Source organism: Antrostomus carolinensis, unplaced genomic scaffold (assembly GCF_000700745.2).
Source record: "Antrostomus carolinensis isolate BGI_N321 unplaced genomic scaffold, ASM70074v2 scaffold4303, whole genome shotgun sequence".
Taxonomy (NCBI): domain Eukaryota; kingdom Metazoa; phylum Chordata; class Aves; order Caprimulgiformes; family Caprimulgidae; genus Antrostomus; species Antrostomus carolinensis.
Genome location: NW_010304295.1, coordinates 15,077 through 38,035, shown reverse-complemented (window position 1 = coordinate 38,035; position 22,959 = coordinate 15,077). Strand labels below are relative to the sequence as shown.

Genomic DNA, 22,959 nt, shown 5'->3' with positions numbered 1-22,959 from the left:
CGCGGGGAGGGTGAGGGTGCGTGTGGATGCGTGATCCTCCGTGCGAGCTGCAGCCGCAGCATCCAGAAACTCATCTCAACTGGAATTTAAGTGGGAAAAAAAAAATAATAATAAAAAGTGGCATCTTTCTGCTGCTTTTCAAAGCCTTTTTAAAAAAAATCCCACTGTGGATGAGTACGTTTTAAATGCTTTATCAAGTTTTATGCTTTTTAAGGTGCTTTTCTGATCAGAAATACTCCAGTGGTAACTCAAGAAACTGTAGCTGACGGTAATGATCTTTCAATTTTTTAAAAATATAGCTGTGTCAGAATGCTCCTATATGCTGCATTTTTATTAAAAGTTTCTATTTTTACAGAGTGGGATTTTGTTTTCCAAGAGAGCATATTTTAAATTCTATGATGTAATTTTGAATTTGATATTTTGTTTAGAACCATGACTTACTGTTTAGAGGAAAAAAATGAATTGTCTGGGCATTCAAAAGTTAATCTTGAGATTTTTCAAGGCAGTAACTTGGTTTCTGAGGCTCCTTACACATCTGAAATACGTGCATAAGGACAAAGTTTTTCTCAGCAAGTTATGTCAGATTTAATTGCTGGCTTTTCAGCACCCTGTTAGTGCCTGCAGTGTGCTAGGTGTTACCATTAAATTTTCAAATGCAAAATATGTCATGATGATGTTACAGTTTGCCAAAGAAATGATCTTACTGAATGTAAAGGAAGGGTAATAAATAAGTGATATGTACTTTGTACATACACTTAAAACCAACCCCATATTTATTATAAATGATTGCTCCTTACTGTAACTGCCGTTGTGTAGTTCGTTAAATGTTGATTCCAGAGGAAAACTGCTTTCTTAGGAAAAAGTGTAGTGGGATTACAGAGAAATTAAGAAATGCCACTGAAAGATTAGTGTCTGCCATAGTCACAGATTGACACCTCTGTAAATCTTATCTGGTGTGAGGGGCTTGTACTATTGCTTCTCAGTCGTGATATCTACATGGCTTTCAATGAATAATAGCAAAATTGCTAGTGGATTTTGTGAAGTCTGGGTTGGTTTTTTTTTTGATTCATAGTTGGCAGTGGAATTTGTATTTTTGTTCAGGGAGTAAAGAAGGATTTTGTTTTCGGTAATTACTAGGTTTGTTTAGTGCAGAATACTCGAAGTTCCTGAACAAGGAGTTCAAGTTCCTTAATTAAATAAAATATGTATTTAAAGACAAATGCATGTGTTATGGAATCAAATATTTTATTCAGATTTTACCATTTTTTGAGAAGTGTAAAATTAAGAATGCATTATGACTTATGAATTAATCTGATAATGTCCATGATGAGTAAAGATTTTGTAATATTTCTGAGTTTAAATCAAAATCCCTTGTCTCCGAGAAGACTGAGACATATATTCATATTCTCAGTATAAGATCTGGAAGGCTAGTAATGGTGATTTTTCCAATGCATGTATATGAATGCTCTTTTTATCACTGTAAACCAATTAAATTGGTACATTGTTTTCTTTAAATGATGCACATCTTTATTTAATTCAATCAGTCTTAATAGGGAAAGTTACACACAGAAATCAAAGCCCAAGTATATATCGCAGTACCCTCAGCAATATATATTTGTGGTTTTGCTGCTTGAGTAAGTTACCATTTTAAACTTAGAATGTTGACTGTCACGATATATCGTATTAAGCTGAAGGACCTGGAGTATTTAAAGATAGCTAGATCAGTATTAAGTCTTTTGTAGCTGTAAATTCTGAGAAAATTTGTTTCTCCTGGTATAGAAAACCAGAGAAATCCAAGTCTCAGGGGAAACATTAATGCCCCACTTAAGCAGTGTTAGCCTTTCATAAGCAGCAAATCTCATTTCTCTCTGGGGAGTCCCGCCTGGAACGTAAGATAACCTACACTTACCCTTGCTTTATTCAGCGACTCCATAAAACTCTACAGCTGTAGCTGACAGCAGAATATTTAAATGATTTGAACAGTGTAAATGCCTGACGTTCATTTAAATAACTGAAGAATTCAATCACTTGAATGCCAATGATTGTTCCTATGTGAGTTTACATTTCAAAAAAGACAGCCCGTCTGAATCCCTGTGAGAGCATTAAATTGCTATCTAATTAGTAGTGCAAAATTACATATATTTAAAAGATAATTAAAGGTTTGAAGGCTGTTGAATAACTGGTTGTACATATAAATGAATCACTGAAAATTTGTTAGCAATATGTGAAGCTTTCTTTTATTCTTTGCTTTCAGCTTTGAAGTTAGGTATAACTGAGCTCACGGGTTTAAGTCTGGTAGTACTAAGATAAAGGCAGATGTTTTTAATTATTTCTACTCAAATGCCAAATAATTATAAGCAGCTGCCAGTTTTACATAATCCCAAATGATAAGGTCCTCAGAAGAGAAAAAAAAATCCTAAATAGAGGGGTTGTTTTTTTCAGAGGAGTGAATCACATACATGTTGCATTGCTAATCAACTGCAATCCACCTGAAAATGTGAGCTCAGCTGATGCACTCTTTGGCCAGCCTGTAGGTGTGTGACTTAAAGATGTTTATTATATTTAATTTTACCTCAACCTGTATATTTCCGTATTTTGTTTCATCAGTTTAAACATTACTGCACAATTTGTAATGCAAACACACGTTATGAGTGTAAGTAGACAGAATAATTTAAATACACATGGCATGAGAATTATTGTCTTCTATTACTTTGCTAGAGGGTTCTTCTGTGTATGTGGTATATCTAATTTTTCCTACTTTTTCTCTGCCTGGAAACTTAGAATTTTATTATTCTCTTTTTCCTAGCAAATGACATCGCTCCTGTTGTCAGCTTTTCTCTGCAATAATTCTGCAAATTTTATAGTGTGGCAGTTTGTCACTGCCATCTGGCATGAAAAATCAGTCCAAAATAACGGTTTTTTACTGCCAACCTTAACCTAGGAACTTCTGGATTAACGTCTTAAATAATAGCATTATCATGAAAGCCTCTTTTTGGAAAGGAAAGTTGTTCTTCCTATTTCCCGAAGAAAATAAAGATGTTGTCTTTTTAATATCAAAATTAGAACCTTTGTATAGAAGGTAACTTTGGTTTTGACTGGACACCTTACGTTCTACAAATTCAAGATTGAGTGCAGATCAATAAAAGATCATTTGAGGCTGCAAACTAGATGCAAATAATGAAATAAAAGTATAACAAAAGACATATCAGGATCATATGAGCAGGGGAAAAAATCCAAATGAAATAAAGGGCTTAAAAACCAAGCAGTGGTGATGTACATTGAGATAGATGCTGCTTCACCTGTATCCCCAGGCAGAATGTTTTGGAACTATATACTGCGTGGTGAATGAAGGCTTAGTCACTGTGGGTGATATTCTATAAACAGGTGAAGCAGTGAAGGGTATTTTTCACTACCGTTGTTGTTTTTTGGGTTTTTTTCAAATGTCAGAGTATGAATCAACCTGTTGAAGTGATATTTGCCCCTGTCTAGTCATGACCTTCCACTGTATCTTCCATTATTTTGTCATCGTCCTGTAGTATTTAAACTCTAAGCATCTTATGATAGTGGTATTATTTATTACTGGACTAATGTTGAAGGACTTACTATAAATATATTTAGAAGAATTTACAATTTGGAGTTATTACAATCCTTGCTGAAAAGTAGGAAGGAAGTATCCCCCTCCTGTTCCTTTCTGTGCACATATACATAGCAGGGTGGCATGGCTCTTTTTGGAGAAGTGCCTCACTCAGGGGTATACCTCCCTTTGCAGCCAGGAAAGGCAGCAGCAATATACTCCTACCTTATTATATGCAAAGAGCAAAGAAGACACACTTGAAGGACTAATGACAGAAACAGATGATTCTGCTCCTAATGGTGGCATAAAATGAGCTTTCCCCTGGCACAGTCACCTCAATAAGGAGTAGAGTTGCTCAGCAGCCATTTGTGCTAGGATGGATACCTGGTGAAGGTCTCAGTGTTAGTTGTTGCATTGACCATGTAGAGGCAGATTCCATGTAGTTTCCATTCAAACAGCTGCAGTCTTTGCATTACATCAGTCAGAGCTACACTAGACAATAAATAAGTGGTAACATCAGTGTCCAGAATCTTAGAGAAGGGAGGTAGCCGAATCCCTGGCTAGACCAGGGAATTGTAGTAATGACAATGTATTCAGTCTACGTCTATTCATTTAAAACTATATGGAAAAGAGTGGAATTTTAGTTAATGATGATTTTCCTCTGGTATTTGTTCATTCAACCTTTCCTATCAAACTCTGTAGACAAGAATAACTTTACAGGATGGCTTCCTGTAAGTTAAAGTTATAAATGCAACTGTATTGTGTCTTTAATGGTGTAAAATTCAATCTCAGCAAAACATGTTTGTATATATTCAAGTTTGACTCCTCTAAACAAACAAAACAAAAAAATTTCATATCCTGTATAGGTTAATACATTATCCTAATTTTGAAGTACTAATCCAAATCCATGAAACTTAATTGATTGATGCTATGTTTTAAAATTGGAGGAGTTTTTTAGTTCCTGATCCCTTACTTTTGTACATAGAATAGTAGTTTGGCAAGGAAAATCTTTCAATTGAAATTGTTTTACCTCCCTAGTTTTTGATTGTTGTTTAGTAGATACTTTCTTGCTATAGTGTTTTCTCATAGATGATTCCACAAGTGTGGCTAAATTTGCTAAAATCTGTTGACGCTTCTAAGGCTGCTATCACAGCAACTTACTCTCTCCTACCTCCCCATTATCCAGATGGAGCACGTCTGAGAAATTCCAATCACCTTAGACCCAAGGCTTGCAGCTGTTAAGATGTAGCTTGCTCTCTCTGTGATCAGATTGCTACACTCTGACTTTATAAACATGTGGCAGGTCATATTCAATGCAGATGGTTTGGGACAGCTTGTGTTTAAAAAAAAAAAAAAAAAAATCAAAGCAAGGATTTTAATAATGGCACATGTAAATGGTTGTATACGGGGTGGTGAAAAAATCTGATTCAGTCTTTAAACAGTACACGTCACATGTTGTTTGAATCATCCAGTGCTACAAGAGTTTGGCCAAGCCTCAAATAAAAGATACTGAGTAAGATAAACCTCATTCTGATTACCAAACAAAATCATTTACTGTGTTCTTTCCACAAACAAAAATAATGTTGGAGCTATCATATAGTTTTGAGCAGACTTGTTTGTATTGTAGTCCAGATATTTAAAAACTTTCAGTATCCCCCACCCCCACCCCAATTAGAAGTTAACTACTATATAGCATCAGCACATTTCATAATAGTCAAAGTAGATTAACAGCACACAGTTTAAATCTAGCTCTTTTCCCATGCATTTAAATCAGAGTAATTTGGTTGGGCTCCTAGTTTCTATCTTTCCCAGTTGGTCCCTTAATAATTTGTTTCAGTGCTTTATAGTAATCTTGCAGATGGGTTTGACTTCAGCCTTCAGTCAGTATTTTATACTTCACCCAGGAGTATCAGAGATAAAAAGTTAGATCAGGTTTGCTACCAGAGAAAAAGATATAGATATATGCCATTTTTACTGGTGAGTTGATTCTATGTCCATAAGTAACTTTTACTACGAAATCAGTTAAGTAATAAAACTAGAAAGAAGCTAGAGAAGAATGGCCAATTGAACAGTGCCATTCTGAAATATATTTTATCTACTTGCATTTATGTTTTAGGCTCTGGTTACGTAAACATAAATATATGTAAATTTACTGCTGGGAATAAAGTAGTATTTTCATGAAAATTAGATTTGTAAGCAAAGTTACCCAAATGTACAAACAATTGCTATTTTTTGGTGTCCTGTCCTTGCTGAAAGTTGGTTTTTGTTTTATCTGCTATCCTTCTCTGAACTGTAACATAAATCTACTCTTTACTTACTGAATACCTGTTTCAGCAACTAAACAGTAGCACCTCAAGTGTAAGGGCTGAATGAGGGCTTAGGCATCTCAATACTTTACTAGTTCCTGTTCTGAATGTGTTTAAGAACTACACTTTCTGTTCTTTTGAGTGCATATAGAGCCTAACCCTTGCTTGAGCATTGAGATTTTGGCTTTGTTTCTGCTTATCTGAATTTTTAAGGCATGAATGGTTCCAATTCTGGCTTTGCTGCAGAACTTTGAATGTTTTATCCAGTCCTTCATTTGATTGCTTTTGGATTTTGTTTTCACTCTTTCGAGTGCAAGGTGTAGAATCTATATGATTAAAATAAATACAAACCCTGTAATCAATATGATGCAAATGGTTGGCCTTATGTTTGAAACCTACTTCTGCTGTCAGCCACCCAATTTAAACTCCTATTGTCATAAGTAAGGATTTGCACATGTGTCTGAGAATGCAGTATAGCCCAGAAGCTCTTCAACATCTGTGAATAAGGATGTAATTAAGCATTGGAATCAGTACAGGAGCTGTTTGCTCTACTGAAATGATCCCAGCTAACTTCCATCTAACACTTTTCAGCTCTCAGTATTTCAGAGCTTGACTGTAACCATTTCTATACTAGAATGACTAAATTAGACCAGAGATTTGCTTGGTTAATTGCTGCAGCCACAGAGAGTAGACATAGTTACTCTGTGTAAAGATTAAAGATAATATTGATATAGCTGCAGCCATAATGAAAGGCTTGTAAAATGTAGCTACAAAAATCAAGCCCTGGTAATGAACTGGATGCTATCCTCTCATATTTTATTCTTGTGAGATTTAACTGCGTTGGCTGCAAATTTTGTACTTCAGTATTTTGTGTATAGTTATCTCTTTGGCTATCAGAGCTGTCATGTAGCAAGAATTAGTCATAGCACTGAGCTGCTTGAATTCACAGTCTAGTGTATAAGCATGTGCTGAAAGCAGAAATTCTTTACATCTCTCTACCCATCTGTCAAATAGCATTAGCCCAGAAGTAGATAACCTTGTTGTTATAAGAATGGTGGCTTCTAGCAATGGGGCAAGAAAAGCACATGAACATATTCTTCAATTGTATCTGCATGAATTCTCAGAACTTAGTCTAAGATTTACACCAGTAGAGTTGCTAGGATTTTTTGTTTTTCAAAAGAAGAATGAGAATTGATTCAGGATTTTATCCTACATAGTTTACCAAAAGAATAACTTGTAGAAATAATTGGAGTATCCAAGTTGTCATGATCAAACATTAAGGGGGCTCAGTGAAGCCTGTGCTAGAACAAACTTTACAGTGCTACTAGTATCTCAAAATGTCTATGATTATGACCCAGTCAATATTTTTAAAAGTTTGCTGTTCTTCAGGAAGATTTTGTCATGCCTGTTTTTAAATACTGTGGTCTCCAAAAGCACCTCTGGGATTCATATCAGAATCTTCTAATTTAGAGAGGAAAAAGTCAGGATGGGAATAACTTATTAATGCTCAGAGAGAAGATTTTTTTCTTTGGCCTCTCTAGTCTCTGTAATCTGCAGTAAGTGCTTGAAAGTTCCTGTACCACTGGCCCCAGTGATGAATTGGCTGTCTCAAGCACTGACAGGTTTGGTTTATGGTATAGTTGGTCCTGCCCTGAGGGAGGAGAATCAGCTATATATACTGCCTTACAGGTACATTTTCTATCCTTCTGTGATGCTATTGTTGGGGAGTCACAAAAGCAATTTGGGGATTTTTCCCACTACCCCGATGTCTGCTGTCATACTTCATAGAAAGACTTGTGGTTTTCCCTCCTGCTTATGTGCATCATAAAAGACCAGATTTCACATTATGCTGATCCTCTCCCAAATTTAATTTCTTTTTTTCAAATATATTGTCATAGCTTTTCTTAACCAGTTAGGTTCTTTATTCACAGATCTTCCTAAATACTTTTTCTTCTTCCACCGAGCAAGGATTTTGTTCTTACACTAGTAGGCTCTCTGATTTTGAATGTTCAGCAGAGGGCAGAATTTCCTACATTATAAACACCTCGATGTCAAATCAATTTGTCACTAGAATGTTTATTTTAAATGTGTGATTTATAGTGTAACACTGACTAGTGATAAAAAACTATAAATTATCATTATTTAGTGTATTACTTTTTCCCCCATAAAGTTGTAGATAAAATGTAGTATCAGCAAATGTTAACACCATACTTCCCAAGACTTGCATCTTATCTTGTTTAAAGAGAAATGTGTAAACATTTTGTTGATAAGATTATAGTAAACATAACTTCCTGTACAGCTGAAAGAGCTAGTTTGAGACATTTAACATAAACTACAAGATCGAGGTCTCATGTATTTTCCATATGGGGAGAAGAAGGTACAACTGCTGAGTTTGACTTCTTAGTGTGCCCATCAAGAAAAGCTTTGTATCCTGGCACAAGATCCTGCAAATAATCATCTGGGATGTAGGTTTTTAGTTCACAGACAAAATTTATGTAGCAATAGGGTGCACTTTGTATAAATTAAGCCACTTACTGTTATGTGTATTGCATACAGTCAGCATGCATCCAGCAAATTTTTAAAATCTTCTAATATAAAATCTTATGCAAATAAAACAGGATGTGCTAAATTTTTCACCTTTTTTATGCCAGTATGAAGAGGGGAAGAAACGAAGAAAACCCAACTATAGTAGTGTGGATCTTTCTGAGGTTGAGTGGGAAGACAGAGATGATGTGGTAAGTGATGTGTTTTAAAACCCTGTCGGAAGACATAGTTGCATCCCACTACTGTACCTGGAAACTGTTTCAGTAGTCATTAGAGAGGCCACTTGACTGCTCTCAGGAAGGGAAGGACAATAGCCCCTTTTATTTAATTCAGAATTTTATAACTGTTTTGTATTGATTCTTCCTGACATATGCATATACCACAAACACAGACTCTTTGTATCTTTGGTAAAACTCATCGTCCTTGCATTCTCCATACATCCCATTGTGTATATTTGCTGGATAGCAAATACAGTGCTAAGAAGGGAGTAGAATATCTCTTTAGGGCTGACCCAGACAACTGCTGAAACTCAGAAATGAAGGAATGAGTTTAACTTTTCTCCATGAGATCTCTCTTTCCTTAATGGAAATAATGCATGCTGTTTTCCTTAGTGTACAAAATCAAAAAACATCAAACGAATAAACAAAATTGGATTTTTTGACCTCTATTCAGAGCACAGATTCACTCCAAACTCCTAATTTCAGATGTATAGCTGCAGAAGCATGCGTTCTATCAGCTGTTGTGCACACAATCCTTTCTGTTAAATTCATTTTTCAGCGCTCCGTCTACTCTGTAGTTCACTCTTTATCTTACTCTTTCTTACCTTGCAGGCTTAGCCTTTTCTGCAGTACTGTATCAAAAGCTTTCCTTATGTCCATGGCTTAACCTTTGCCTGGTCTTTCTGTTACTTCCTCAATAAATCTGATTTGTTAGGCATGATTCGTTTTGTGTGAATCTGTGCTGACTGTCCTTAATTAAATCGTAACTTTCCAGGTGTTCTTCTTTCTGTCCTGTAATTTAGTTTTTCTCTTAAGTTCCCTACTGCCAAAGTCACAACTGCATGTCTGTATTTTTCATAGATGTCTCTTCAATCCCTTCTCAAATATCAGTACCATGTTAGCTTCTCTCAAGTCCCTCATACTTCTACCTTTTCAGAGGGGTTTTGAATATATCCACTGAAGGTTCCCATATTTACTTTGTCATGTCCTTCCGAAATCTGGGATGGATCACGTACAACTGCCCCTGGAGCCTTGTCAGTCTTCAGATGTACTAATTTCTTGATCCCTGTTCTGACATAAGTCTATATTTTCTTTCTCCCTTACAAAATATATATCTTGCATTCCTCCTGCTCTCCACCCCCTTTGTGAATAGTGAAACAGTTCATTTATGTTTTAGGCAATGTCTGTTTCATCAGGTGATAGATTGTCCTCATCCTCTCCTAGGAGGCCATCTTATTCGAAGTTTTGCGCTGGAGTGCACACTCTAGCTTTTTTGATATTTCTTGTATACTTTGTGCAGTTTTCAATGCATATACTATTTAAGACTTCTTCATTAGTTTTCATATACTGTAGCAGCGTTCTGCAATCTTGGCTATTGCATTGACTTAATATTTTATACCTTGCCTTTTATTTTTGATGACGTATTACTCAACCAGTTCCTCTGCAGATGACCTTTTAATATTTCCTCTCTCCTTTCGAGTGTTATTGCTGTAGTTAAGTACTGCTTAATGTTCGTGATATTTTTTTCTTATTGTTTATCTTCGGGTTTGTTGGGTTTTTTTTTATTTCTTCCAATACTTTCTCTGCTTAATTTTTACAGTTTTAATCCTCAAATGAGTGCCCAAAAAGTGTGTGTTATTTTTGTTGATCTTTTGTAATAGGCAGTTCCTTAATATTGTTAATTTTGAGTGAAAATGGTAAATATGTGTAGGAGACTTAAAACTTTGTGAAGTATCTCATAGACTGAGAGCTACGTGTGGCTCTGCTTCACCCAAGGCCTTGGATTTGATGTTCTTGAGTTTTTACAAGTTTGGGTAGTAAAGCATTGTTTATTCAACTGTAGAGGGAAAGAATGTATTCATATAGCTGCTTTTAATAACATAGACTACTACTGTTATATTTTTCTCCCATGAAACAATTACATGGAAGCTGATTAAGACATTTTCTTACTTTTTACCACTTTAATTTAATGGTTACATAGTTTTCCAAGAATATAGAATGATCTCATACAATAGCAGTGAAACTGGGCTGTTAGCAATTGATTGGGAAGATACTTAGTTGAAGGAGTAATAATGTGTATTACTTTGAGAAGGTGAATAAATGTTTCCTCTAGTCATCTAATAAGGAAAGGGGACAGAACTAAGGTTAGAATTTTTTTCACCATAAATAGAGTTGGTGTAAATATATATTCACCAGTTCATTTTCCAGGTTGACAGTACCTGCTATCTTGCTGTTATTGAATTTTATTAGAAATAGAAATCTTAGCATCAGCTTATTAAACTAACAGTGTCTTCCAGCATAGTTAGGGAATACAAAGACAAGAAGTTTCAATTTGGACAGAAACCTTTTCCTCATTAACTCACTTCTTTTCTTATAATTTCTAGCTGAATGAAATACTTTTTTCCAAATAATAAAGACTATGAATGAATGTTTTGGGGCTTGAAGCCAGCTGAGGCAGTACTTATTTTATGCATTTGAGGAGGGAGATGAAACTGCAGAAGAGCTGAGAAACCAGATTACAAAGCCAAGAAATGTAATCACAGCAAGAAGGAAAAAAAAAAAAAAAAAAAAAAAAGAAGAAAAGCAAAACTCTAAATCCCACATGCAGACTTGATCTTAAACACTACTGAGAGTTTGGAGGCCCTTTTAGTAAATCTATGACTTGCCTGAGGCTTGTGGGAGGAATGGGTCTTAGACAACTGCAGGCACCAATAGGAGAAAAATGAAAACCATGTTAAAGATAAATGGAACTGTTCTGTAAATGTTAGAAAGTAGATGGTTAATTAAGACCAGCTCTCCAAGTCCAAAACCACAAAACTTAAAATGGGAAAATATTTCCAGAATTGCCTATTATGTATTGTTAAAAAAAACCTGCAGTAAAATATATGCTTTATTTTACACATGCCTCCAGCTAAAAACTACCCTTTTACGCTCACTGACAGAAGATTAAGACTGTTAATTCAAATCTAGGTGCCCAAGAATTAAATTTAAAGAGCTTCAAAGTTTGCAGTTTTTGATAGGTCAACCACACTCAACTTGTTCATGAGAATAGAACCAGATATTTCACTGGCAAGTTTGGTCATTCTCTTTTCACTCCATACTAACTCAAAAAGCCTGCAGAGTGCATTGATATCACTATCTTCATAATATTTCTTTAAAATCTGACTGAATTGTCCATTCTGGCATGAGGTACTAGAGAACAGAAGATATTTATTCAGCAAAAATACAATGTCCAAAATTGTGTTCAGATAGATAAGCAATAGAAGAGACATAAAATGTTTATTTTGTCAATATTATTCTGCATTGTGAATACTCCTGAAGAGGGAGTGTGAATTAATTAGTGATAGTGGAATTTTCCTATTGTGATGAAAATTACAACTGAGAAAGATTTATAGGTGCTTCTTACTACAAAAAACCCCACAACTATAGCAATTTCACTTTATAATTGAAAATATCCTGAAACAACCACCTTCAACTTTCTGCATCTATGTCATTAATTAAAAATATAAGCAAAAGAAATCATTTCTTCCATTTGTAAATCTAAGAGCATTCAAATAAAATCCATATATGAATGGTATAACTGCTAAACAGTAACTTTCTTATTTCTTCCTTGAAGTCTTGAACTGATAAATAGGCAGATCCAAAACACTAAGGCTGAGGATTTCTCAAAACTCACATCTTGTCATTCTTCAGTTTCAGCTCAGGACCCTGCTCTCAGACGAGCTGTGTCAGGGGAGCGTGTACTCTTTGTTAGGGACAGTGCAGGTCATTTTGGCTTATAGACCTGGGGAACAGTTTTTGTTTTCCTACTCTTTGCATCATCATGGCATGAGGAGGCTATGTCAGCTGGTGTCCTCTGGGAAGAAGGCTCTTCTTTCCTAGGAAGCAAGTAGGTGTACTAAGGAAAGACTTTTTAGAGGTCATGAGTAAGGACTTTGCAGCACAGATCTGGGAGCCTGCAGCTCATGTAGAGGCTAGAAAAAAGTTACTGAAAAACAGTGTGTGGTAATCTAAATAAGTGACATTTAACTTGCAGAGCAGCAGGTAAGCCATTGTGTATAAACTTTTTCGTTTATTTTCTGTTTTCCCTAGCTACTTTGAGTTTTTGGTTTATATAGTATTGAAACCTGGTTTTGAAGGGGAATTAAAAAGTCTTTTGGACAACTTTGAGAGAGAGAGAGAGGTCCAGGCCAATTCTTAAAGCTGTGACTGACCTAGGATTTCCATTACATAGATAAAATTTATTACCTTGCAAGGGGTGCCTGGACACCAGTGGTCAACCAGAGGGAATCACAGAGCACTGCAGCTGTGTGTCCCCATTGAAACAGGTTACTGATCAAATGGGCTGTCATTCTTTTGCTAGTTCTAATTTCTGATGCAGTTGGGATGAAGTTTCTGGTGCTAGTTTAGGATGCAGCCCAATGTAGAATATCAAGCAGGAGCAGAATGAATCATGTAGGATAAGTGAGGTTTTTCTCTCTTTTCCTTTGTTATTATATGTATAATTGTTGATGTATTTAAACACTGACCCCTGGTATAACTTCAGCTAAAGCAAGCTGGGAACCTAGTCCTTATCTTCCTATGCAGTAACTGCAGAATAGTCATCAATTACAGTGTTTATTCCACCTAAGATCCAGATTATTAGACAGAGAGCTTTTTTGCTATGAAGGATGCTGAGAGCTCCTATCTTATGTACCTCAGCAACTTTTCTAAAGTTGTGCAGCAGGAGTCTTGACCTATACAGTCAATAGTAAAATCTGTGAGGGGGTTGTTCAGTGAAAATGAAGAAATGAAGAACTACTGCTTAGTCCAAAGGAGGGTACCAGACAGCTCAGAGTTGAAAGAATTACAGAAAATGCAAATAAAGGAATTGACACATATTTCCCTCATTTCAGCTCCGAAATGCAATGGTGAATCGGAAAACAGGGAAATTCTCCATGGAAGTAAAGAAGACAGTGGACAAAGGGGTACAATGTATAAAATATTATTCCAACTAAGTATAAAGCAAGCAGTTCATTTTTGTTACAACTTTTAAGATCGTCGTAGATACGCTTCACTGCAGTACATTTTTTTTTTCATTCACTGAACATAAACATTGCTTGTAATTTTATCATGACTAACCACTTGATCTTTTATACATTTCTTATAGCAAACTAACTTCTTCTTCCCTCCCCTTCTGACTTTCTTGTTCTGAATCTAGAAGCGAGTATTGGTGATGACAAATGACTACTATTATACAGACATCAAGGGTACTCCATTCAGGTAGAGCTGACCATAATAAATGGACATTTCATCAGACTCATTGAATTTGCATTTGTACAGAGCTTGTGAACTCATTAAAAGCTCATCAGCAAAAGTTGACAATGAAATATCCCTGGACAATGCTGAAAATAGCAAGGAAAAGGAACCTACCAGCATTCCTTTCAGCTTTTCCAAGGATGGAAAGTTTGTGCAAGCTCACACAGGCAAACTCGCAGTGTTTGTCATGGCTTACGTTTCATTAAAAAAATATTCAGTTGAGGTTTACATTGAACGAAAGGCTTTCGCGAGTACTTGGAGAGCCATAAATACTGTAATCCATTTAAGTAACTACATATTGGGCCCCATTTTGATTTTTTTTTTCCACAACAAAAATGTAATGTTAAATGAGATAGTATTTCACTTCCAATTTGAGGTTTGGTTATTTTGTTTCTCTGAACTTCCTTCAGTGTATTTGTATAACTAAAACTGAGCAAGTCAGCCATATTATTTTGGCATGCATCTTAGTTGGGGGCGGGGGGGGGAAGAATGACAGGAAGTCACTTTAAAAATGTTCATATATGAATTAGAAGTAATCCATTAATAAAAGAATACTAACTGTACCTTATTCTTAAAGGAGAAGGCTGATAGTTGCAATACTCAACTGAAATTTTCTTCAATGGAACCATTTCACAGAACTTGAGCTACATTTCCACTTAAAAATATATAGGCACATTTCTCTGGTCTCTAATGCATGTTTATTCTTGTTAAAATTCACACATGGGTGATAAAATTCAGTGTATTTTTTTGTTTTGTTTTGGTATTTTTATTTTGTGATTTGTTGGTTTTGTTGTTTGTTTTGTTTGTTTGCCTTTTCCTATGGCACTGTCGTTATTACCCTATTTAGTAAACAGATACGGGGCTACATATATACATGCAGTGCGAGTTCTGATTCTTAGGGTAGAAATATAGTAGTAAAACTGTCCTGCCTTTTTCAGCATCATCTGTATCTTGTTTTGATGGGTAGGAGTATAGATTCAGGAAGACAGCAGGGGCAACATTTATTAAAATATACACTGCAGTGTCAAAGTTGTTTATTGTTCAACCCATTTTCAGATTGAGCTGTTTTTTGCAGCAGGTGTGCTTTGGAGTTGATGCTTCTACATGTACTTAAAGTATCAGCCTACGTATTTTCAGTCTTACTGATTACTGGCAGGTTCCTCACCTGATATAATCCCCTTGAATCAATGAATGCCAGAAGGTATTCTGTGTATGTGTTCAACAGGGAGAGTCAAGGGATCCCGCAGGCAGTTCATTGAATTTGAATAGTTTAAATCGTAGACTAAAAACCAAATGAAAACTGGGCACGTAACTGTGGAGAGTTTATGAAACTGAAGTCAATGCAAAAAAGTTAAACTAGCTAAAAATGTGATTCACAGAAAGAATAGTCCAAGAGGAGTCATGATACTGTTGTCACATATGAAATTCTTTTCCTCTCAGTAGCTCCATTAATTCCCATACTTACATAGTTTCTCAACAGCTTAGTCTGATTTACAAAGAATCATCTCCTTCATTGTAAGTTCATAGGCATGTTCAAGGCTCAGCTGAAGAAATCTCATGCTGGGTGAACAGCAGTGTGCTTAGAGGGACTCGTTTATTAGTTTGCCAGAAAATAATGGTTTACTGCACCTCTAAGCGCACATAAATACAGCTGATTGTTGCAGGCACATCAGAACTGAAACAGCATTGAAGCAGCTAGTTTAACAATAAATATGATCAGTGAGGGTTTGTAAACAAACAGTTTTAAAGTTCATCACAGTACACTGGCTGGAAATGTTAGAAATGAAAATAGCTCTGAATGTCTGTTATTGTTTGTCTCACAGATTTCAAGGTCTGCTTTATTTCTCTGCACAGTTTAGGTGTGGCTCTCTCTAGAGGACATGGAAAATATTTCTTCAGAGGGAACGTAACTGTAGAAGAAGGTAAGATACCTACCTTCTCATGTTGCTTACACAGTAGTTTTATTGTTGATTTGACCTAAAGCATGTATGTTTGTCTGCAGATTTCATAAGGCAATTAGATTTTTTCTTTTTTTTTTTTTTCCTTCAAAGATCTTTTACTTCATAGGATTTTTTTCCCTCATTTATATTAAGCATACTCATGCTGTTTGTGAATCTTCTTTAGATGGGGATCTTCTTCCATCCTCCTCTCTCAATGTTCCAGAGGTTCACTGAGGGCTGAATGCTAATTATTTTGTGATGTTTTCTGAATGAAGTAACCACTGAGAACACTGTAACAGCTATGGCTTTTTTGTTCGCAGACTATATGTTATGAAATTTTTCGGAGCTATAACTGCTTTGGACATTGTGTACAAGGATTTACATATTGCATTTTTATAATAACAGTAGAAGCAACCAGAGGAAAAACTGTTCTTTCTTTATGGTTTTATTTTTTCGTAAGTCCACAGTTAAAATGAATGGAGGAGTCAACTGTGAGAGGTGATAAAGTTGTTTGGCAACAAGATCAAGAACACAGGTTCCTGAAGATGAAGGAAGAGCAGAAGTGTTTCAGAAGAGTGAAGAGAGGGTTGAGAAGTTTCAACAGTTGCTGAGGAAAAAAATGTTTAATAGAGGAATGCTTTCTGATTTTATGCTGAAGTCCATTTCCAATTCTACTTCTTGTTTTGTCAGTGATGTTAAACAAGATAGTGAATTTATTCAGGTTTTTGTTCCTCAGCTGTATTTTGGGACATGAATACATTTTTGTACCCAGGAGAGATGTAAAAAGAAAAGCTTTAAAGTTTGAGTCACTTTCACAGCAAATACATGTCTAGATAGAAATAGAGCACAGCAGGAGACTTGGAGCTGCTTAATCTCCAAAGTGTTCCCAGCATACCTCTTACTTATTTTCTTTAATCCAGCCATACATCTCAGCCAGTCTGTCTGATATTTCCTCCTGGATGCATCACCAGAAATGTTAACATAGACATAACTAACTGTTCTTTTTCTCCCACTCTTACCTTCACTGATTCTCTGTTGCTGACACCTCACTGTCCTCCCCAAGGACTGTAATTACAATTCTAATTTTGCCTTCCCTGCTTTCCTTAGTCACCGTAGCTCTGTCATTGTTTATTATGTACTCAAGGGGTTTAAACCCAGGCCCTGCCTTTTGAACCCTGTTTGCTTATTGTCTATTGATAAGTGTTTTAAGAGTTTTTAAAATTGCCAAAGTACATTTTTATTATGCTATATTGCTAATGATATACTTCTTATTTACAAGCATTTGCATGACCTGTTAGTACAATAAACCTATTCTGAACGATCCCATAAATTGCTGTTTGTATTCATGGGCTGTGTGCTTACCTTTTGAGAGAATTGTTTTTTATAAAGAATTTATTTTTTAAAAAAGAGAAAGAGAACAACTCTCATGAAATGAGAAGTATGTATTTTAGCATAAAGAACTTTACTAGCCAAAGACAAGTACAAATCAAAGTCTTTTACCATTGTGTATTTCTCTTTGCTCAAGTTTTCTTCTAAACTTCAACTATATCATGTGAGTAATTTGTATGAGTTAAACATATCAGTACAAAAGTTTTTCCTACCTTTTCAGTTTTAGACCTGATCTAGTTGGCTTTTGCCAGTTTGTTAGACCCCAAAGTGTAGTTGAACATAGTTTACTATGATTTATTACATTGTGGTAATAATGCACTTTCCAAGAAGGAAGGGTTTATGTTATGGAGTGTATGTAAATAACCATCTGTTACCCAGACTGCTCCCTAAATAACCCATTATTATTCCTGTTACAGGTTTACATGATTTAGAACACCCTGATGTATCTTTAGCAGATGAATGGTAAGCCTTAAACAAAGCATGAAATTGGTGTCTGTTACCCTTCTTGGTTTCATATTGTTTGTGCTTGCTGAGCCCAATTCTTTATGTTCAAAGACAAAGAGAGATCATGCTTAGACGTATTAACATTTTAATGTTTTGACAATGTGTTCACAGGTCCTATTGCAACACTGACTTGCATCCTGAACACCGTCAAATGACTCAGTTAGAAGCAATTAAACGCTACCTCACAGGAAAAGAGCCATTGCTCCAATGCAAGTATTTTGTTAAATATGCCTGTGGTAGCTAAAAACTGCTGTACTGAATCTTCCACAAAATGTAAAGCTACTTAGTTTATCCAGTGATAAACAGAGACAGGGTTGCTTGGCTGATGTCACTTTGGAATTTCATTTGGTTTTGAGCTTTTTCCAGGGTATCAATAAAGATACTGACAATAGAAATATCTCACTTTTACAGGTAAACAATATGCCTGAACCAAACATTCAAGTTTCCGTTCAGATGGTGTAGCTACACTATCCAATATTATTGCTCCATCTGGTTTTATAAGTTAAATAGGATTGGTCTGAGTCAATCCTTGGATCATGCCTCTGAAGAATATGTTTGATATTTCATGAGTATTTTAGGGAGAATGTGTACGCAATTAGCATTTCTGAACTGCAAAGCAGAATAAAAAAAGTTTAGATGGATAAGCACGTATTTTGTCTATTTGCAGAAATGTAGAGCTTTTGTTGCTCTTAGTTGGCCTAATTGTTTTAACCTTATATCATGTGCAAATGTGAGCAATAGATAATATGTACATGAATGTATTACATGAAATGCAGAAATATTTTTGTTTTTTTAATCTAAAATTGTTGTTAGTGAAATGAAATAAGAAATACTGCATTGTGGTAAAATACCATGTAATATTACATAGTAAATGCTTAATAGTGCAAAAGATTTGAATGCTTATCACAGATAAAGTATAGTACAGAGTAAAAAAAAATAAGGTTTAGTAATCTAAAAAAAAATTCTCACTGTATGCACCTGTTAACTGATTTTAATATATTGAAATAGGTGATAAAGAATTGATCCAAGAAGTTCTGTTTGATGCTGTTGTGAGTGCACCAATTGAAGCTTATTGGACCAGTCTAGCATTAAATAAATCAGAGTAAGCAAGCTTTGTGTCAGTCATTATGTGTCAGTCATGTGTGAATTTTGATAGTTATGTTGCTGAACTGGTGGAATATCTAATGAATCCTGATATGCATGAAAATATTATATTAACTATTTGATCCTAAATATCACCAGTTTTGAGTTCAGTGTTAAGTGTTTATGTTGTAGTGTACTTCATGATAATTAGCTGTAAGCTTACTCAATTTTCACAATATAACTAATGGCATTATATATTAACTACAACTTACAATTCTGAGTATTGCTAAGAAATGGTTTAGAGCACTTACGAAATTTAATGCAAAACTTACCAAAATTGTTGATGGAATTGGTAATTTGTCTCAGAACAAATTATATATAGAAAAACTTGCACTGGTAAAATAAATAATGTCTTGTTTGTTTGTTTTGTTTTGTTTTCCAGAACTAACTGGGATCTAAGTTCTTGTTATAGATAATCAGGAGATTAGCTGCTCCTTTTAGAGTTTATATGTTTTACTTAATTAATTTATGCTATGATGTACTAAGGTGCTAAGTAACAATATTAAAACAGACGTTGAGATTAGCAGTTTGTGTGAAATACTGTGGTTGTAAGGCCATTCTGGAGATTATCCTGATTAGATTTTGCTAAATTTGAACAATTTTTTAGAAGTCAAATGAAAAAAATATATATTTCTGTGAAGCACATACTCATACTAATGGAGTAAAATCAACGTGATAAGGTCTGATTCATCAAAGTATGGGTTTATCTAGTCTCCTCTTAGAAGATAAAGATAAGAAATTTTTTCATGTTAATATACTGTAGACATTGATGAATTTATATAGAGGTATAAAATTTCTTGGAATCCTCATTCACAATGAAATAACAGATCCAGTAAACACAAGGAAGACAGCTGCAGAAAGATACTAGCAGGAGACTTTTGATCCCCTTTCATATTCTGACTTATGCTAATGAGACAGACTATTTATTAAAGAATGAAGTATGAGACAGCAAGATGACTAAGACTTTGGTCCCTGGTTTTGTGGAAATAAGACTGAAGTTCTTGTAGCCATACAAGAACTAGTTTTAAAGTAGACAGTTGGGGCTGTTCAACCTGGAGAAAAGAAGGCTTCGGGGAGACCTTATAGCTACCTTCCAGTTCCTGAAGGGACCTACAAGAAACCTGGGGAGGGACTTTTTACAAGGGCAGGTAGTGATAGAACAAGGGGTAATGGCTTCAAACTGGGTCAGTGGAAGGTGTCCCCGACATGGCAGGGCAGTTGGAACTAGATGATCTTTAAGGTCCCTTCCAACCCTAACCATTCTATGATTCTATGATAACAATGCAGTAACAGAGCTCAGCCTGCGCTACCTGACACATATCTAGAGGCTAAAGCCTATCCTGATGGCACCTGCATTTGACTCTAAGCTAGTTTTAAATCTGGCTTAGTTTTTGCTTCCTTGAGCAACAGTCACATCTATGACTAGAAGCATATATGTACCACAGAAGTGTTGAGTGGAAGGGGAGCAAGATCTGGAATTCCTGACCATCTTGAATCCCTGGTTGCCCGAGGTTATTAAATAATTGGTATATAGCTATGCCACACCTGTTTGTTCTATGGCTTCCATATAATCCCTCCCTGAAAATCCTACCAAATTTACTGTCTTTGACTTTTTAGTGACTCTTGGTCTAAATAACATTTCTATACTGTGTGTTTTCCAAAACCCTTAAACTTAAAACTTATTTTAAGTTAAAAACCAGCATTAAAAAAATAAAGGAAGCATACTTAAAACAGTCTTTCTTAAAAACATGTACACTTACACTTTCTGTGACCAGTAATATAGCTTTATCTGTTTACTGTCTGGAAACATTATCTTTGCTTGTGTTCTGCTCTATTTCAGAAACTCTGACAAGGGAGTGGAGGTTGCCTTCCTTGGAACACGGACTGGACTGTCTCGTATCAACCTGTTTGTGGGTCCAGAACAGCTTACTAATCAGTAAGTAACAAAGCTATGCTTGGCAGCCATATGAGAAAAGAGTGAAAAAAAAAAAAATATTTTTAGGAAGCCCATCTACGGTTTCTTCCAGATTTTTACACTAGCACACTGAAATACATAGAACAAGCCAGAAAGATTTTGTAGGATCACTTAGAATCTTTCTTCAGCTGGAACATTTGGAACAATAAGCTATTTTACACCTGTACGTTTACTTTCCCCCCACTCCCTTGGAGTTAGCCTCACACCTTTATTCTTCAGAGCAGAATTATGAATATGCTTCATCTGCAGATGGTTTGTTTGGGTTTTTTTACTATCCAATCAAAAACCAAATATCTGTAGGCTGTTCCAGGGATTTTGCGTCATTATTGTGGAAATTTTTTTAGTGTTGAAATAAAGCCAAGTGACAGAAGTGGGCTGGGTGAAAGACTAATCAGGAGACCTCATCATTAGAGAGTTTCCTATTTGGCTTGGAGAAGATGTAATCTAGTGGAGGTACAGGTTTCTTAAAGTGGACAGGTATAAAATAAAAGTCCAATAATTATTTTTTCAGGCAGCAGTTTGATACTGCCAGGAAAATCTGTATACAATTTGCATGTAAAACAAAGTATGCACTTGATGTTTATGATGAACTAAGTTTATTGAATATAAAACTGTATGGTGGTTATCTGACCACAAAATGTTGCTGTAGTGTGAGTAGCCTGACAGGTGAGATCAGTAGCACTGCAATTTGTTGCTCTCAGACAGCAAACCAGAACAATGCTTGGAGTTCATACTTGCTCTTTTCACTGACACAAAACATTCCTCTGCCAATGTTCCCTGAGATTATTGAAGAATAAAGTATGTAGTTGTCCACTACCACCCTTTACATATCATTTGGAAAGTAGACTGTAAAATTACTTTTCTTTGTTACTTAAGAGTGAATGCCAGTGGCAACAAATTACCAAATCTCCAGTGCCTTTTCCACTTCGTACCGTTCACAGTTCTTGCATTGTGCTGAGAGAAAAAGGCTTTTTAGACTAAGCATTTTTATTTGTACACATCAGTACAAATGTTTTTAGTGGCACTTAGAAAAACTGTTTTTTCAGTACTCTTTCCATTCTTCACAACAAAAACAACTGTAAGTGTGTTACAAATAATTATTGGGGGCTAAAGTTAACCCTTTTGTTGAACAAGTGGTATTAGAAAAATAGTCCCAAACCATTTTCTTTCCCAAAAGATTGCATTTTGTTTTTTGTTGTCTTTCAAAGCTAGAAACTACTGTGTGCCATGCAACAAACAACAAGTGTTTTCTTTTCTCTTCTTTCTCAAGAGATTTCCTGACAGCTGAAGATAAGGAGAACATTTTTAATGCTGACCATTTTCCACTCTGGTACAGAAGAGCTGCTGAGCAAATACCTGGGAGCTTTGTCTATTCAATCCCATTTAGTACAGGTCTATAATTTTGTCATTCTTTAAATACTGAGCCATATATGATGCTGAAAGGATTTAAAGTATGTCAGTACAGAGTGGGCTCTGTAGCTAATCTCAAATGTTAATCCAAAATACACATTAAAATTTGCAGCTAATTTACTGGTCCTCTTTTGACCAGTTGCATCTTTTACAGGGTTCTAAGCGAAGCCCCAAAATATGGTGTAACAGTTTTCATTTAATATTTGCACAGTTTAACTTACAGCCTAATATTTTAGAAAGACAAGTCCAACAGAGCAAGTGTCCATATTAATGAGAAGCCCTAACAGTTGTCACCTGTTGCCACTTTTAGCAGACAAGGCAAAAACTGATTTCTCATTTCGGTGTTTTAAGCTTGTTGTTAGGCTGCTGGGGAATTTTGAAACGGCAGTGCCTGTAAGTTCTGTGCATATGTACAACATGATTTTGACTGTCTTATTTTCTGAGAACTATATCCACATGGACTGTTACTTCAAACCAGGGGAAAAAAGCTCAATTTCCTCATTCTGCAGTATGTTATTTCAATTTTTTTTTTTTTTTTTTCTTATTGCACCCTACAGAAACTGCAAACAAAAGCAATGTAGTGACAGCCAGTACTGCTATTCAACTTCTGGATGACAGAAAATCTCCAGTTGTTGCAGGTAAAATTGTTGTAGTTTAA

At 35.5% G+C, this 22,959-nt stretch overlaps 1 protein-coding gene across 1 annotated transcript in view; it reads left to right on the top strand.

Moving 5' to 3' along the window:
* The window catches only part of LOC104522164 (voltage-dependent calcium channel subunit alpha-2/delta-3), a gene marked incomplete at its 5' end in the record, with an annotated part of 75,502 nt that extends 52,543 nt beyond the window's left edge, over window positions 1–22,959 (top strand). Inside the window, 10 exons of the mRNA XM_029084110.1 lie at window positions 8,532–8,615; window positions 13,538–13,609; window positions 13,843–13,904; window positions 15,795–15,862; window positions 17,686–17,731; window positions 17,885–17,982; window positions 18,782–18,875; window positions 20,757–20,852; window positions 22,162–22,283; window positions 22,859–22,959. Of these exons, the coding sequence (XP_028939943.1) occupies window positions 8,532–8,615; window positions 13,538–13,609; window positions 13,843–13,904; window positions 15,795–15,862; window positions 17,686–17,731; window positions 17,885–17,982; window positions 18,782–18,875; window positions 20,757–20,852; window positions 22,162–22,283; window positions 22,859–22,959 (843 nt within the window). The remainder of the gene's footprint in view (window positions 1–8,531; window positions 8,616–13,537; window positions 13,610–13,842; window positions 13,905–15,794; window positions 15,863–17,685; window positions 17,732–17,884; window positions 17,983–18,781; window positions 18,876–20,756; window positions 20,853–22,161; window positions 22,284–22,858) is intronic.